The 17,276-nt window shown below is 60.1% G+C and overlaps 1 protein-coding gene across 4 annotated transcripts; it reads right to left on the bottom strand.

The window, feature by feature from the left end:
- Positions 1–1,718: 1,718 nt before the first annotated feature.
- Positions 1,719–10,631, bottom strand: DUSP9 (dual specificity phosphatase 9). 4 transcript variants are annotated; one of them, XM_074323750.1, is made up of 4 exons: positions 9,967–10,631; positions 4,169–4,582; positions 2,422–2,871; positions 1,719–2,097 (listed from the first exon to the last, which is right to left on the bottom strand). In XM_074323750.1, exons 2-4 carry the CDS (start codon positions 4,545–4,547, stop codon positions 1,772–1,774), a joined length of 1,155 nt encoding a protein of 384 aa, XP_074179851.1. In that variant the 5' UTR covers positions 4,548–4,582; positions 9,967–10,631; the 3' UTR covers positions 1,719–1,771. The 4 variants fall into 4 exon arrangements, with proteins under 4 accessions (XP_074179851.1, XP_074179852.1, XP_019610651.1 ...); XM_074323751.1 differs by having other exon boundaries at positions 9,977–10,631; XM_019755092.2 differs by lacking the exon at positions 9,967–10,631 and adding an exon at positions 9,073–9,811.
- Between the last annotated feature and the right edge of the window lie 6,645 nt (positions 10,632–17,276).

Genomic DNA, 17,276 nt, shown 5'->3' with positions numbered 1-17,276 from the left:
TGCCTCCAGCCTGGGCCTCTCTGGTCCAAACTCCACACTTTGTCAGCCAGCAGGACACACGTTTGGATGTGCACGTCTTTGCATGTCCCTCCCCAGCTCAGGTCCTTCTGCAGCTCCCATCACCTCATACTTAGGCTTGGGGCTGACTCTGCACCAAATCTTGGGGCGCAGCTGCCAACCCCCATGGTCACTTCTGGGTCCTTGCTCCCCTGCTCTTTCTGCCACACCAGACACCTGGCATCATTTACTGCTTCATGGGGTCTGTTGTGTAGTGTCTTCCTCCCCTTCTAGGAAGTTGGCTCCAACTGGCAGGCTTTTTTGGTTCATGGCTTCGTCCTAGTGCCTAGCCACGTATGTTAGATAGGAGCTCCGTGGGTTGTGAGTGAATGGGCAGCTTGGCTAGAGTTTGGGCCGACAGGCAGTGCAGGTGCCAGATGGGAAAAGATGACATGGGGGTGGTGCTTGAGTCCCTGACCAGCCGAGCACATCCCCTCTCCTTCCCAACCTCCCTCCCCACCTTCCCCTGAACCCCCCAAGGTGCTCTGGAAGCAGCTTCCCTCAGTTTGGTATCTTATATAAACTGTTTATTCAGGAACAATTCAAGAAAGCAACCATGGGGTGGGTTCCCAAGGGTGAGATGGTCACTGGGCCAGGTGCGGAAGCAGGGTAGGGTGCGTGTATGAGCACCGACGCACACACGCACGCATGCATGCCTGCCACCCATGAGGGGTGTGTACTTCAATGAATGACCGTGTGTGCACGCACACGCGTAGCGTAGCTTGGTCCCTTCCCCGCTCCCCAAACCAACCGTGGCTGTGTGGGATGGCAGCAACGAAATCCAGGCCTTCTTCTTCCCCTGCCCCACCCCCCAGCTCTTGCTCCAAGACCCCATCTCCTCCGGTGGCAGTTTGACCACCCTCAATCACAAAGAGACCCAGTGATCCCGTCAAGACATCTGGGGGAAGAGGAAAAAAAGCATCTTTTCAAATGTCAAGTGGATAAACAGTCAGGGCGCCAGATGTGCAGCTGGGAACCCTCTCAACAGCCCCTAGGCCAGCACTCTCCCTAATGGCGCTGTCCAGCAAGGAGACACCCAGTCAGGGGCTGTCCCCATGGATGCTGGGTGGCCACTGCACCTGAGTCCACATCCCCTGGGAAGCTCTCAGCAGAGAAGCAGGGAGGTGACTGAGGGAGGTGACTGCAATGGTGGTAGAGGTGAATCCCTCCCCATAAGCAGTCATTTGGGGACAGGGATGGGACTGGGAACAGGTCCCTGTGGCAAATGAGGTGGCTGGAGCAGGCACACAACCTTCCTGAAGGGGGAAAACAGAGGCTCAGAGCCCAGCTGAGCTGGCAGAGCACGCAGGGCCTGGGTCTGGAAATAGGCAGCCACCTGAAATGGGCCCTTGGAATGGGAACACCTCCCCCCCCCCCCCCCCCGAAAGAAGAAAGTAACAGTCGCAGAAGAGGCAGGTTCTGGAGCGTGGTTCCGCCCCAAAGCGGTGCGGGTCAGGCCGGTGATCCCCGGCTGGCCCATAGGCACATTTAATAGGATTCCCGCAGATGTTTCAAGTGGGCAGGACAGGTCTCTCTCTCCCCACGGCCACCCTGGAGGGGCTCCCAGCTCCTGCCTCTTCCCACAGCCCCCGCATGAGGTATTGCGCTTTCCCCCCCAACCCTCCCCCCCCCTTGCTTATCGCTAAGCCCCCTCCCTCCCTCTCCCCCAGCACATGGGTGGTGGGGAGCACCCATTAGGGGGTGGGGCAGGGCCCTATGTGGGGTCCAGCTCGAAGACACCATCGCTGGTGGGGGTGGTGAAGAAGGAGGGCGGGTCAGAGGTGGTGGACTCCTGCCCGCCGCTGCTCCGCTCCCGGGCACGCCTCTCCTCCAGCCGCAGGCTACGCTCGAAGTCCAGCAGCTGCCCCATGAAGTTGAAGTTGGGCGAGATGTTAGACTTCTTCCGCTTGACGAGGTCGTAGGCATCATTGAGTGAGAGGTGGAGCTTCTGCATGAGGTAGGCCACGGTGACGGTAACAGAGCGGCTGACACCCGCCAGGCAGTGGACAAGCACCCCGCAGTTCTGGGACAAGGCCTCATCTAGATGGGGGCAGAGTGGATCAGACACTACAGGGTCTTCACTGACTGTTATCCACCATCAGAAAACAGTTGACTCATATATTTTGCCAAGTTTTCCAGTTGTCTAGGGTGGGAAGCCCTGCCCGACCTGAAGAGTCCCGGCACTTTCACGGCCGGCCTCTGAGAGCTGGCCCTGGCACTGCCCAACCCCAGAAAGGAGATCCTGGCTAAGGGCTCTGAGGAGGGCAGCTAAACCCGGGAGGAGCCATCATGAGGGAGAGGGGGAGGAAATGGGAGAGGCCAGGAGCCAGGTCTGGGAGAAGGAAGGAGACAGGGCGGACTCACCAATGAATGCAATGGCCTCCGGAAAGAACTGGGACAAGTTCTGGCTCCAGTGGTCCGAGATGGGGATCTGCTTGTAGTGAAAATCACCATTCTTCTCAAAGAGGTTAGGGAGGTTGGGGGTCACATTAAGGATGTAGCGGATGCCCAGCTTGGCCAAGCTCTCCACATTGGCCGAATCCCGGGCACTGCCCAGGTAGAGGTTGGGCAGGATCTGGACTGGGAAGGAGGGTAACAGCCCCGATGGGGGGGGTGTGGCACCCTCCGAATCCAGGCCACAGCTCATGGAGTCGCGGTCAGGCTCGGATTCAGCATCGGAGCAGTCAGACCCCAGGCACAGGTTGCCCAGCCCCACCACTGGGCTGGGCACCATGGCGGTGCTTGGTCCACCACGGCTATTGAGGCTGGTCTCACACAGGTGAGGGCACTCGGCCTGGAATCTGCTGAAGCCACCTAGGAGGAAAGAGATGGAGGGTCCCGCTGATCTGGCCTCCTGGGCAGCCAAGTGCCCCTGGCTGGGGATAGGGAACCAACCCTAGATAGCCCCGATGCCTGAGGGGGCTTGTAGATGTTCCCAAAGAGAACTCACAAGCCAGCAACCTGTATGCCATTGGCAGCCCAGCCACCCTCGCCCAGCAGTTGGCTATTCTTCTGGACAGCAAGTGCCCACTGCAGCTGCTGGGGGTGCAAGACACTGAGCCCAGGCAGAGCCACCCCAAGAGGATCTTACACCCCCAGGGCTGAGCCGAGGCAGGCATGAAGGCTCAACAGAGTCTAGATATACTGCTAATCTTGGGGAGGACCAGTGGCCCTCAGTCAAAGAAGAGGGAAGGTTCAGATGTGAATTCTTTGTCTGGGTTTCTCCCTGTCCAGGAGCACCCTGAGGCCAGGGGCCAGGTCACAGCCATCTCTGTGCTTTCTTCAGGGACGAAGTGGGACCCCAAGAGGTGGGGAGCCTGGGAGAGTGCAACATTCCATGGATGGTTCCAAAGTCCCAATAAGCAAACATCTCCTTGGTCTACAGATAACTGTTATTTCCTTGAGCTGGGGTGAGGGCCTGGAAACTCAACACTTTGAATATTTCTGTATCCCTGTGCATTCAGAATGTAGCTAGGGGCCACAGCCCAAGGACTCCTGTGAAGGGGAGGTGGGACAGCTGGCTTTGTAGATTCACGGGAACACTGTCCCTCACCTGGACCTCTGGAGGGTGCACGTGTGTGTGGCTCAGCAAGGAGCCAAGAGGCCCGCCTCAGCCTGTCTCCCCTCCATCCCCCAGCCCTGCCATGACTATAGGGGTGGTGGTGTGCAGGTCTCTGCTTCCTCAGGCCTCCTTCTGCCTTCACTGCTTCTCTCTCTCCCCTGCCCCCTTCCAGAGCCTTTGTAGAGTGAGATTTTTCCTCCTGGGTCCCCTGTCTCCTTTGCCCATGGCTGAACAGCTGGAGGAGGTGGTGATACCATTTTGGGGAGGCTGGGTGCCCACACGTGGTACTTTATTCTTGAGTCTCCTGTGTGCTGGGTCGGGTCAGCCTGATTATCCCCATTGTCCAGCTCAGAAACTGAGGCTCCCAAGAGTGAAGGACTTGCCCAAGGTCATGCTCACAGGAGGGTATCTCACCTCCACTTTAGACAAAATGAGGCAGGCTTTGCTCACAGTCAAATGAGTTGTGAATCCCCTTGGAAGGTGGGGCTCTGCCTCTTGGGTAGGGGTCCTCCCCAGGCCGGTGCCCACCGCACCACCTCCAGCACCTACCCTGTAGGTAGTAGGCCAGGTAGCCTTCCTCCCGAAGCTTCTGGAGCAGGGTGCCCAGCACCGACTCAGCCTCCCACTCCTGGGCCTCAGCCTCGGCCTCGGCCTCCCCGCGCCGGTGCCGGCCCCCGCCCTGGTCATACAGGAGCACGGGGGCGGGCGGAGGCGGCTGCAGCGGCGGTCCCGGTAGAAGCGCGCGCACCGACAGGCTCCCCCGCCGCAGGCGGCGCAGCAGCAGCGCGGGTAGTGCCACGCTCAGCGCCCCGCCAATGCGCGCCGACTCGTACAGCTCGCGACTGCGGCAGTCCAGGAGCAGCAGCTGCGGCCGCGGGGGCGACAGCTCCCGGCGCAGCCATAGGCACGAGCGGCCCAGACCCTCCATAGGCTCGCGGCTCCTGGCACGTCGGGCCGCTGGTGCTGCAGAGAGAAGGAAGGCGCGCGGCGTGAGCCCACTTTCTCCTCACCCGGCCGCCACCGGGCGCGGGCCCAGGGGTCAAGATGTGAAGCCAACCCTGTGTCCTGAAGGCAGACGCCCAGAGTCCCGCAGGGACACCCTTCCACCACCCGATTCTCGTCTCGCATCCCTCCCAGTGAGGACATGCAGAAGGCGCCCTGTGCGCCCCAAGAAAAACGCCCGAGGCAGCCATCCGGGAGGGCCACTACTCCCCGCCCCGGGAAAGGCAGTGTGAGAGGTCCCCCAGAAGAGGAAGGCTGGGAGTCAACGGCCCCTTCGAGAGCCATAGGTCCCTTTCCAGGCTCTACTGAGGCGTCCCAAGGCTACAGACACCTTCCTTCCTTCCTTCACACCCCCTTTCTGCGTCTCTCGCTCAGCCTGCCCGCAATCACGCCACAAGTTTGAGCTTCCGACTTTGGGGGTGTGTGCGTGTGAGAGGGATTCAAGGCCGAGGTCTCCCCACGGCCAGTGGGCCTGGGGAATAGAGGTGGCGCCGAGGTAATGGGCCGTGCCTGGCCCTCTGGGAGCTGATCCGGCTCTGGTGCCCCCCACCCCCGGGGAGGAGAAAACAAAAGGAGAGAGACCTGGGGCGTGATCCGGCGGGCAGCTGCTCGCGGACGTCCCGGCCACGGCCACCGCGGGACACGGGGCGCGATCCCCGGGCAGGGTGTCCGGGGCAGGCCCCTGGGAAGAGGGCGGTGCGGCAAGGAAGGCGCGCACGTGGACGCCGAGTCCTGAGCTGCTGCGAGCCTGCAGCGATCCAGCTTCCACCTCGGAAGCGGCTGCCTTTGGACGTGGAGTTACCATTTAGAGGGGCGGGGCGGCGGGGGCGGGCTCAGGGGTCCAGCGAGCCAACGGGTGCCAGCGAAAGCAGTCGGGTGGGCCCCCTGCAAGTGGCGCGCTGAGCTGGGGTTTCCACCCAAGCGGGACAGGGCCGGGGCAGAGGCCAAGGGCAGGTCAGGGGCCCAGCAGGGGACCAGCCACAGCTCCCCTGGCCGGCGCCAGTCAGGCCCCTGGAGGCAGGGGGAGGGGTGGGGACAAGAGCCCAGTGCCCCTGCCCCAGAGCCTGCCTCAAACCCTACTCACTGAGTGACCCCAAACCATCATATCCCTGACTGGTCTTCAGTAGCCCCATCTATCTGGGAGGCTCATCATAGCCACCACCGTGGGCCTCTGTGGGATGCCACTGAAATCGCGGAGTGAAGGAGGAAGCAGGACCAGAAAGCCACTGCTGCCTTCTGGCCCAGAACTCTGCCCAAGGCTGGCGGGAGGGCTAGGCAGGCAGAGGGCAGCTTCTGGGCACCCCCACTGGCTTCATTCGCACAGGCCTCGCCAAAGGCACCAGGAGCTCTGAGCTCCCAGCCCTAAACTCAGGGCTCTGCGCTTCTTACAATACCGATCCTGGGACTCCCCTTGGCTTCTCCCTCTGCCTCCTGCCTAGTCAAGAGCAAAGTAGTTTCTACTGAAGTTTCTCTCCCATCTATGCTCTCCCCTCTGCCCCTGCAATGGCCAAGGGCTTGCTTGCATTGCCAGCTCTTGACCAGGCCACGGTCATAGCTTCCCAAGTCCTCTCCAGGCCTATCCACCTCAACCACCCGCTGTCCAGCTCTACACCAGAACATTCGTTTGGCAAAGGCTGCTGGCCTCCATACCTTCCATGGACACAGTATGATCAACGGGCAGGACACACAGGGTCTCTGCTTGCACAGAGCTCCCAGACTAGCAGGACAGGTCCGTAATAAACAGCTGACAGAACAAGATGATACCAGGTGTGGTAGTCCCGAGACAATGAAACGAGGTGGAGGAGGTTTCTGAAAAGTCTGGTCTATGTCCCCTCTCTGCTTAAAACCCATCTAAAGCAAATTGTAGAGCTGAAGGAACATATACAGAAGATAAGATAAAGCACATACAGGTTAATCGAAAAGTTAAGACTCTGATAGATAAATGCGCAAGGAACCAGAAAAGACTGCATGGAGGAGGAAACCCAACCGGTACAAGACGTTTGGGGGAAGGTTCAACCTCAGGCATGGAAGGAAAGCAAATTCAAAAAACAAGATAACAACAACAACAGAAAACAAGGTAACACTTCCCACCTATTACATTAGTAAAAATGTTCTCAAAATTAGAACACCCAGTACTGGCAAAGGGTGCTGTGAAACCGGCCCGCTGCTCCACTGCTGGTTTCTGGAGGATTCTCTATTGGCACTTTTGGAAATTAATTTGGTAATATGCATCCAGAGCTAGGAAGAAATCCACACTCTCTGGCCACTTCTGGGAATCTACCCCAAGGAACTAAGTAAAAGAAAGCAGAGCTATATGCATAGGACAGGCACCAAGACGTGTAACTAAGGAGTGAAGGGCTCAAAGCCACTGGAAGGCCTAAGTTTATTATAGTTAAGCCCAATGTGGCTACCGAGGACTCCTCTCCTGAACCAGAGTAAGATGAGGAGGCAATGCTGCGGAGAGCCAGGCTACCTCAAGGGGTCTCCATTCACCCCAACCCTCCCGCCCTGACCCAGTGGGTCACCAGCCTGGGTTTCATCTCTGGCCATAGCCCACCACGTCCTGGCCTCTGGGATGAGTCCCACCACCAGCATCCAGGGGCCTGAGGCAGCTGGTATGTGCCCCTTTACGCCCAGGCCAGGCCTCCCTCCTCCGCAGCCTGTCTAGACTGCTCCTTCAGGCCCCCTCAAGGTGCCCTCCTCCAGGCAGCCTTTCTCTCCTGGGCCGGCTTGTGGTCTCCCTCCTCTGCGCTTCAGACCTCAGCTCTCTGAGACTGCAATGTCCAAGAGCTGCAGTTTGGGAGGGTGGGGCCCACTTCCCTGTCCTGCGTACTCTGGGGCAGAGACTCTGTCTTCCAGTGTCTCCTATACCTCCATCCTCACTCCCAGAGGCAGAGGTGGGCAGCCACCTGGCCATGGGCCCCAAGCCTGGGGATTCCCTCCAGGCCTGCTGCAGCTGTGAGTGGGACCCTGGAGTGGCCAGGGGTTGAAGGCACCAAAGTGATCTGTAATGTGCCGGCCTGGGGTACCTGGCTTGGCCAGGTTGTAGGCACTGAGGGTGGCAAGGTCCGTCTGATAGGGAGGTGGAGAGACACATGCGCCCCCACCGTATAATGGGGGCTCAGTATAGTTGGAGAGAGGGCCACCAACCCCAAGGGAGGTAGGTACTCCACAGGGGCCCAGGCATGCTATCTGGAGAGGACTTCCTGGAGGAGGTGATGGGAGCCTGGCTGGGAAGATGAGGATGTGGAGGGAGGCAACTTCTACAATGGTGAAGGGAGAGGAAGCTAGGCTCCAAGAAACCCCCCAGGGTGGGGTTGTGCGGGCCTTGCCTCCCGATGCCTGAAAAGTGGCTCCCCTGCACCTTTCTCCCAACCCTGCTGGCAAGCCCTCCAGCGGGGAAAGCGAGTGTTCTGTGCCCAGCGCCAGCAGCGCCCGCTGCGCTAGCAGCAGTACAAACTGGAACCTGTTGCCACCTCCGCACTGCAGGGCTGAACGCAGCCAAGCCCCCCTCCCCCGACCCTCGCCAGGCCCGCTCCGCACTCGGGCCTCGGCAGAGCCTGCTCCGGGCGCCGGCCCCTCCCCGCACCCGCTCCCCGGGCGGGCTGGGGAGGGGAAGGCGGGCTGCGCGCTGGGGCCTCACCAGGCTCCCTCCGGCGGGCGGAGCCAGGCCGCGCGCTCGCCGCAGGGTGGGCGCTGCGCCCGCAGCCCCAGCCCACGCAGGGCACCCCTGGCCTCCGCTGGGCCAGGCCACTGCCCCGGGGAGGACACGGGGACGTTGCCGCCGTTAGGCCCGGTGCGCGCCGCGTGCGCCCTCTGGTCCCCAGAGCCTTCGGAGAGCGGCGCCCCGCCTCTCCCTCCATCCCCCCCATTCCAAAATGCACGGTTCCCGCCGGGCCGAGTGGCAGGATTTCGGCTGTCGCGGCCAGGTCACATGGTCGGGAGCACAACTCCCAGCGACAGCGTTCCTGCCAAATCCAGTGTCTTTTCCACCAAATCCACTTTCTGCTGGGGATGGCTTTCTGCTTTTCCTGGTCGGTCTCCTCGCGGGACTGGGAGTTCCTCCAAGGCAGGAGCGGGTGTGTGCCCGGCCCCAAGCTGGCCTCAGCTCCCAGTGCAGGGCCTGGCACCAGCCGGGCGCTCACGGAAGAAATGCTCGTTAACAAAGAAGGCGTGAATGAATGAAACCAATTGTTGCACGAGGGAGCCCATGACGGTGCTGCTCCTGCTTTTTCTCTCAGCGGGTCACACACTCCCCCCAGACATGCACAAGCACACGTGCACACACAGCCCTCCTCCCAACACACACGCAGACTGGCGCGCACACACACTGGGTGAACGCCTGTCCTCGTGGCACCGACCTACTATGTGCTGCCGCCTCCATCTCAGTGCCTGCCTCTCTGCCTCCTCCTCACCCCCACTCCCGGTGCCCCGACATCTAAGTACGGTACCTTGTGCCCCAAGTGCCTTCTTTATCTTAGGGAAGAGACCAAGCCAGTCGCTGGGGAGACTCAAGGTCTGTTTAGGGAGGCACCTGGGGCCCCTCAGGATGGCAAGTTGCTGCCCAAGGCGAGCCAGAGGCGCCTGGCAGGGATGTCACCAAATGCTGCAGCCTCTAGAGCCCGCGTGCCAGGTGTTGGGGGTGCTGGTGGGAGGGACTCGGGGATGTTCTGGGGGCTGTTGAAGGCTATTTGCCATGGGGGCGGGGCTGGGTGCTGGAGAGAGAGGATCCAGCAGGTGTGCATACATGTTGGGGTGCCTGAGAGTGCGTGGTGGGGAGTGTCAGCCTCTGTGGTGTGGGGTAGTGTTGGGGCTTCGCTTGGGGGTGGGTGGATTGCAATGTCTCTGGGCTGGGAACGTGGGTGGGGTGTCTGTAATGAGCATATGGGGAGTCGGAGATGGTGGGGGCGCCGAGGGGAGCTATGTTAGTGCTGAAAGTGCATGGATGTATTGGGAGTATGTGTGAACCGGGGTGTGTACTGAGGCGTGGCAGGGTCTGTGATGGGTGCTGGTCTGAGTTGGGGACAGTGGTGGGTTCCGGGCTACTGGGATTTGCATTGCAGGGACCTGGGTCCAGGGTGCACGGTTTGTGTGCGGGAGTGTAAGTGGCAGGGGGTGTGCGTGGTGGACGACACCGGAGGTGCACGGTCGGGATGCAGGGGGTGTGCGGTGGCAGGACCGAGTGTATCTCACAGGGGCGCGTGCGTCGGCCCCGTGGGGTGTGCGTTGGCAAGACTTTGGGGGTGCAGGGTGGAGGAGCGCACGTCGGAGGGCGGCCAGGCCGGGTGGGGGTGGGGGTGGGGTGGGGTGGGGGTGGGTGCTCTGGCGCCGCGTGCTCCGCTCACCTCTGCTCACCTCCGTTCCACTCGGCTTCCTGCGCCGGCTCCGCGCGTGGCGGCCGGGAAGTTTCCAAAGCCGGGGCGGCGGGAAGCGCCACCGCCACTGCCGCCGACCGCCACCGGAGCCTCGGGCGGCGGCCTCGCCTAGAGCCGAGGGGCTGCCGCCGCCGCCGCCGCAGCGGAGGGAAACTCCAAATCCCGCCTCCGCCGCCGCCTCCTCCCCTCCCGTCGCCGTCTTCTCCGCCCCCTGCCCAGGAGGGGCACCGTCGCCGGCGGCGCGCAGGGAGGGAGCGGGGAGGGGCCGCAGCCTGCCCGGCGTCTCCCTCCACCTCCCCCGCCCCTGCCCGCCTTCCACCCACCTGAAAGCCTTTGCTCGCTCTGCCCGCCCAGGCCCCTGTCTGGATGCCCCCCAACAGCCCTGCTGCGTGGGGGCCCCGAGCTTGGGGAACAGGAATGGGGTGGGGTGCCCTGACCTAGGCCTGGGCCTAGGCTGGGGGAGGGTTGCACCGAAGAGTCTCCACTGGCACCCCTGCTTTCCGCAAGAGAACCGAAGGGGCCCATCGAGGACCGGGCACAGATTGGCCACCAGGGCCACTTCCTGCAGCCGCAGGGGTGAGGGCTTAAGGTCCAGCTGACTACACTGCAAGTGCCCCCAACCCTCAGGCTCCCCTGCACTGTCCTGTCTCATTCTCACGTATCAGATTCTGGCTAATAGTAATATCGCTTGAGCTTCGGTGCCTGGAAGGGGTGGAGCCAGGACTTTGGGGGAGGGGTTGGAAAGGGGTGTTGTCATGAGGCCCAGTGTGCTTTCCTCTGCACGGAAGGCCACAGGCATCCCCATCAAGGAACTCATTTTGCCTTTGCACCAGTCTGGGAGTCAGAGGAGACTATTCCCATGCTATGGCTAAGGACACCGAGGCGGTGGTTTCCTGGTGGTCATGCAATAATGTCGTGGCAGAGCCCGAGTGGGCTCAGAGGGGCTGAGTTCCCCAAGCCTCAGCTGAGTGTGGACAAGAAGGCCCACCGGTTCCCAGATTGCTCACTGCTGTGGGGAGGGGGAGGCAGGGAGGGAGGCAGGGGGGAGCCCACAGGGGCTCCCAGGCCAGTAGTCAGGTGAGCTGGGGCTCAGCCCTGGAATGAGGCATGAGGGATGCTGAGAACCAGCATGAGGCTGTGGGCTGGCTTCTGGCTGGGGGTTCCCTTCTCAGCCCAGGGAGATCAGAATGAGGCAAGGACAGGATGGGATGACATCTTGAAGGAGGCTGGCAGAACTGGGATGCCAGCCACTCCATGGATGAGGGGCAGCCAAGGGAGGCCTGGCCGCCTGGCTCATGTCTGCGGCAGTGCTGAATTCCCCTGAGTCATTACCTCTGGAAGAGAGAGGAGGCAGACAGCTTTGTCTTTGGTGCCTCAGTTTCCTCATCTGTACATTTGGGTAGAAGGGAGGACCTCTTGATTTCCAAGGGCCCTCCTAGCTTCAGGGAGGTTTTAATCCATTATGTGTGAGCTGGGACAGGGTCCTGCTGCCACCAGGCTGCATGCCCACCCTGCCCTTTGCCCCCTTCCAGCCTCAGCAGATGCCCACTCGGGCCCTTTCTGGGCTGCACCTGCGGGTAAGTGCATCTGCCAGGCAGGCCCAGGGCGCTTCCTGGGGCTGGGCTGTCCGTTCTCCTTTCCTTCAGCATTAAGGGTCCAGTGTGGAGCAGAACTGTGGAACCTCCACCACGTGGGTGAGCAAACAGAACTGCGTGCAGGACCTCCTGCTGGATGCTGTGCTTCTCTGATAGCCCTGCCGGTTGTCCTGAAATTCACGGGCCTTTGCTAAGAAATCAACATACGCTAAAAGCTGTGCCATATAGCAGTAGGGCCATCTTGTCAGCCAAAACATGAAAATACATGGAGACCGAAAAAGATGGGGCCAGCTGTCACCCATTGGTGGTCCTCCCATTTGGGGAAGACATGGTGGCTGTGCCCATGGCCTGGGCACTCAGTTGGCCCCTGGCAAAGGCTTGGTGAGCTGACTCACAGAGGAGTTTCTGGAAAGATTGGATAACCAACTCCCTCCCTCCCCCCCCCCATCCTGCGCTTTAGTGACTCAGGGCTGAAGGGCTGGAGGAGGAACATTTGGATTGAATGATGGTGCCCCCCACCCCTGCAAAACTCCCATCCTACCCTCCCACAGTGCCTGTGCTCTCCAGGCAACAAGACCCACCAGACTGGAGGAGAAGAAAGCTAATACAATGGCCAGGCCAGGCCCAGGAGCTCTAAAGGCACAGGCCTGCTCTGCCTCAGAAAATGGGACCTCCCTCCTCATCCCCAGAGTCCTGTCTTGGCCAGCAAGGCCTGGCCTGTGCCCTGTTGAAGAATAAAATGGAGAATGCTCTTGAAGAGGACTTGAGTACGAAGCCAACCATGTCGAAATCCAGATTGTTCTAAAGGCACAGCTGGCCTCCATCTTGGAAGCCAAGCCCATGTGTTCAGGTCCTATCTAAGGGTGGGTGACTGGGCAGCTCTAGCCCTCACTCTCTCTTCTCTGGCCTTGCCCCTTTTCTCACCAGAAGCCCAAGGCTCTCAGCGAGGGACCAGGAACTGCCAGCCCTTGGCAAGGTGGAGGGGCAGAAAGCTGGGCCTTGCTTGGGATGGAGAGGTCTTCAGCCTGGCCATGCATATTGCTGGCCGTGCTTTGACAGACTGGGCCTTTGGCTGAAGGCAGCTGTACCTGCTCTGTTCACCTTTTCCAGGTCTCGATTCTGGGCTGCTTTACAAGTAAGTGGAGGTTTGAGGAGAGGCCCACCCCATCTGGCCCCTGCTTAGAGACCCTGCTCCCATCTGAGGGGCCCTGGCACTTGGGTACACACACAAGGCTTTATTTCTGGGCAACCATTTGGTCCTACTGAGAGCAATATCTACAGCTGAAGCCATTTGCTCACCTGACAACTGCCCCCCACCCAGGCCACCATTGGATAACAGGCTTCACTCTCCCCTCCCCCATCAGAGACGCCTTAGCCAGCATCTTCTAGACGTGATACCAGTTGCTATACCTTCAGAAGCACATTCTAGACCCTGTTCCAGGGCACCCCACCTGTTTGCTGCAGCTCCCAGTGGGGCTCCATCCGGACATTTGAAATCAAATGGCCCTGGTGACGGCTCCCAGATCTGCACTTGCAGCTGAGGTGAAAGGGTGAGGCAGCCCCAGGCTAGAGCAGGAGGGAGGGGAGTTCGAGAGAGCCAGCCTGCGCTGAGATTGATTTCTGAGGGGCCAGGTTCTCGGGAGCCATTAACACCCCCATTCCGGGAGGGCTCAGGTTCAGGTTCAATAACCTGGTTATAAACCCCCTCCGGCCAGCTGTGTTGGCTCCCTCTCCTTCTCTTGTCCTCCCGAGCAGCAGCGTGTGTGTCTGGATATACATTACAGATGATATAATCCTTGCGCTGGGAGAGAGCCAGACGCCCACACCCATTGGCTGGACAGGCAAAAGGAGGTGAGAGGGAAGAGGGGGGAGAGTTGGGAGCCCTTCCAGCCCCCACTCGGTGGAAGGGGAGGAGAGAGGGAAGCAGATGACTTCCTGGCTTGTTCAAGGGAAGTTGAGGGCTGAGTGGGGCCAGGAGAGAGGGGAGCCACTGAGGGTGGAAGGACCAAACTGCTGCGACCCCCCAGTTGCTTTGAGGAAGACCTCTATGAGTGGCTTACCTGCCTTTCTGGCAACATCTCTCATCCCTCCCACCCCCTCCACCTCCAGGAATGTGCCTCTCGAGTGAGGCCATCTCATCACGGGAAAGAAGATAATATATGAAACAGGCAGTGAGTCCAGCGCAGGCTGGGGCTCATTCTGACCCCTTGCACTGGCTCAGATGTCTGCGAGAGGAGGGGGGAGGGGGCTTCTGGGGATGCTTCGGGTTTTTCTTACCTTGCTCCTCAAGGGTCTGCCCCCACTCTGTCACAGTACTGAGGACCCTGTCTGGCTGCGTCCCCCTACCACTCCTCTGGCCCCTCCCAACATTGCAAGGCCCAACCTAGGCCTCCTTTGGTTCCTTGCACCCAGACCAAGGCCCAAAGCCAGGCTGTGTCACGTACTGCCCCGGGGTCAGGGTGCACCAGCACCTCTCTGCACCTCTCCTGGCACCCCTGGAGCCATCACCCCCTGGTCTGGTCTGGGACCATCTCTTTGCCGCCAGCCCTGGACCTGGAAGCCCTAGTAAGTCTCTCACAGTGACTGAAATAAATGAAGGCAGGAGGGAGCTAAGCCCCCAAGGCAATGACATGTCTAAGGCCCGACAGCCTCGTTGGTGAAGTTGGAGCCAGAACCCAGAGCTGCAGATGACAGGGACCACCTTGTAGGGCAGGAAGCAGAGAGTGACAAAGCACGTCCTGTGGCTAGGCCTCTGAGGCCCAGGCTTCAGAAGGGTGCTGCGGAGGGCCAGCTCACAGAGCCGCTTGGCCACCAGATGAGAGCTTGCAGGGAAGGCCCCATCCCAGGACCCTCGGATAATGAGAACAGTAGTTCTGGGTCACCGTGCTGGGAATGAGAATGATACGCACAGGTGCTACCAAACCATCCTGGCAGCTCTGGATGAACCTTCTAGACGAACAAAGTGAGGCACAGCGATACGAGGTTGAGGACTCCAGCCAGGCTGCATCCTCCATAGAGGGGACTGCCTCTGCCCTTGGGAGCTTGGGTCTGGTCTGGGTCATTGTTTCTTGTAGGCTTGGGGGCAGGCAGGACAGGGGCCAGCGACCCAGCCACAGCAAGGAAGGAGGCAGCTCCTGGTTGTAAGAGGGGCCCTGATGAGCTGTCCGCGCAGTCTGAATCGGCTGCGGAGAGGGCCTGGTCCACCTTTGAGTCCAGGCCAACCCCTCCAGGGTGGGGTCCTAGGCGATGGCTGCAGGGTGGACAGATGGGCCCCTAGAGCAGTGGTACCTCAGCTCAGATGAGGGCCTTCTCTTGGCCCAGCCCCCATCCTCTGTGCAGCCCCCTAGCTCTTGCTGCCCCCTTCCCACTTTCCTGCTTGAGAGGCTTGCCACCAGGAAGGCTTGGGATATTTCTGCCAACTCTGTGGGGATTTTCCATCTAAATTTAGAGTAGCTATTACCCCGCAGCCGCCACAGTACCTGCTTCCCACATTGGTGACTCATTTGCATCTTGAGAGCACCCAGCTCGCAGATTCAGATTTGGAGCCACGTGACCAACCATCCCTTGGGGCCAGCCCCTGGGCCGAGGGAGGGCCAGAAGAGGGGGGGGAGGTGAAGCCAGAGGGATCAATTGCATCCCCTCCAGAGACTCCACCCACCAGTGGGAAGGGGACAGCCACAGCTCTCCATACTGGTCCTCCTAGTGAGGGGCTGTGAGGAGTCGTTGAGCCCCTTGCATGGGTCGTCACTGTCCTGCTTGTAGAGGACTGTACGTTCTCAGTCTACCGTGTGCCTGGGCATGGTGGCCAGTCAACTTCCCACTGTCTCCTGCCTCATCCTGACACCCAGCAGGCAGTGAGTACTCCGTGCCTGCTAGCTGGGTCTCCCCTCACGTCCTCCCTCCCCCATTGCCAGTGCCATTTCATTATCACAGAGAGAAAAGGAAGGGCCAGTGGGGGCTCTGAGAGGCATGGCTCAGCCCAGGCCACTCTGCAGTCCCATTTGACTCTGCTATTACCCACCAGGAGCAGTGGCCTGAGACTGGTCTTCTAGCACTGGAAGCCTCTCTTCACTGCACCCCCAGTGCGAGCCGACATGGGGTGGGACCATGAGGGTAACACAGAGCCCAATTTGTCAACCTGACATTGGAGAGCTGGCCAGAGCCACAGGGACTGTGACGGTGACCTCAGCTTCCCTGTGGTATGCTGGCCTGTCCTGCCTGTGCTCTGCAGCCCCAGAAGGGAAACAGGGGTGGGGTTGGGTCGAGGATGGACTCCCCAAGGCTATAAGCCTAGGAGGGTTTCCCAATCATCAGAGAAAAGTTGCTGTGGCCCAGATGCAAACATCCACCGCGGTTGGCTGGGACGGGCTCTGCGGGTTACCAGGGAGAGAAGTACCAGAAGTTGTGTTCAGGTAGGGGAACTTGCGGTGCGCAGAATGCTGTCTCCTTCTTAGCCAAACCTCCGCTCTCCCCATGACTCTCATCACCATGTGCCCAAGCCACTGCTGGCCCCTGTCATCACAGCACCAAACTTGCCTCCATCTAAGTCCCTAAATGGCTCTCAAAATTCTCCTATGACACCTTGTGCCTTTGCAGTGGAGGCACTTCGGTGGCATTCTCCCACACCCACCACCCAGAGCCCAAGGCCGGTTGGCATCATCTTGCTTCCCCTTCCCTCTCCACTTATGCCTCATTCAATGCCCCAGAGGCTGCTGACCAGGTCTTGCTCTCACTCAGACCCTCAGTGTGCTCCTGTTGAAACGCTGTCCCCCTCTTCCCTCCACACGTCCCACTCAGGCCAATTGTCCGGTCTCTCTCGGGATTCTTGGCCCTTGTCTCCCCACTATGTTCTCGCTGGGTGACCTCAGCTCTTCTCTTGGGTGAAAACCGACATCAGTGCTTCCTGAGGGCCACGCCCGTGGCTCTACATGCCACATGGCCACCTGGATCCCGTCCAGTCACCAAATCCCAACTTTGGGGGTTGCTCTCAGTTGCCCTCTCTCTACAGACCCCTCACATTGCTGCTTTCTGCTGAGTTTACCAGCTAAAGAGCTTGCAAGTGCACCGCCCCCTGTCCCAGGCTCAGCTTCCCACCCATCCCCCGCATGGCGGACACAGTGATTGTCCTAAAGTCCATCAGGCAGTCCCCTCCTCAATAATCCCTAGTGGCCTTGAGAACAAAGTCCAAGGGCTGCCGTCCTCTCACACGGCCCTGTGTGACTGCTTTGTCGTCTCTCCGGGCCCGCTCTGCCAGCTCACTACTTCAGCTCCAGCTTCCTGCTGGTGGCTGCCAGAATGTACCAGGGTATTTCATGTCCTTTTGCCTTATTCTAAATAAGCTCATATTGTGAAGGTCCAGGGGTACCTATATTTTGTGGAGCCACTCTTCTACAGCCCACTCCAGCCCACTCTCTGCCCCCAGTTCACATCCGTCCAATGTGCAAAATACATTCCTGCCATCCACTATCCCTCCAAATCTTCACCTGCCATGCCTGTCACCTCTTACCATCATCACAGCTCCCCATCTGTCTGGTACAGGACATTCTTCCCTTCACTGGGACCGCTTGGCACAGGCTGGCTGTGTCCTCCCAGCCTTAGACCATTGTGGCCCTTGGCCAGGGAGCCACCTCTTTGAGTTGACAGAATGTTTGGAGGAGAGGGGCCAAGTCATGTCGGCGTCTGTCT

Source organism: Rhinolophus sinicus, chromosome X (genome assembly GCF_036562045.2).
Source record: "Rhinolophus sinicus isolate RSC01 chromosome X, ASM3656204v1, whole genome shotgun sequence".
NCBI lineage: Eukaryota > Metazoa > Chordata > Mammalia > Chiroptera > Rhinolophidae > Rhinolophus > Rhinolophus sinicus.
The sequence above is the reverse complement of the archived record's forward strand: the minus strand, read 5'-3'. Positions and strand labels throughout refer to the sequence as shown.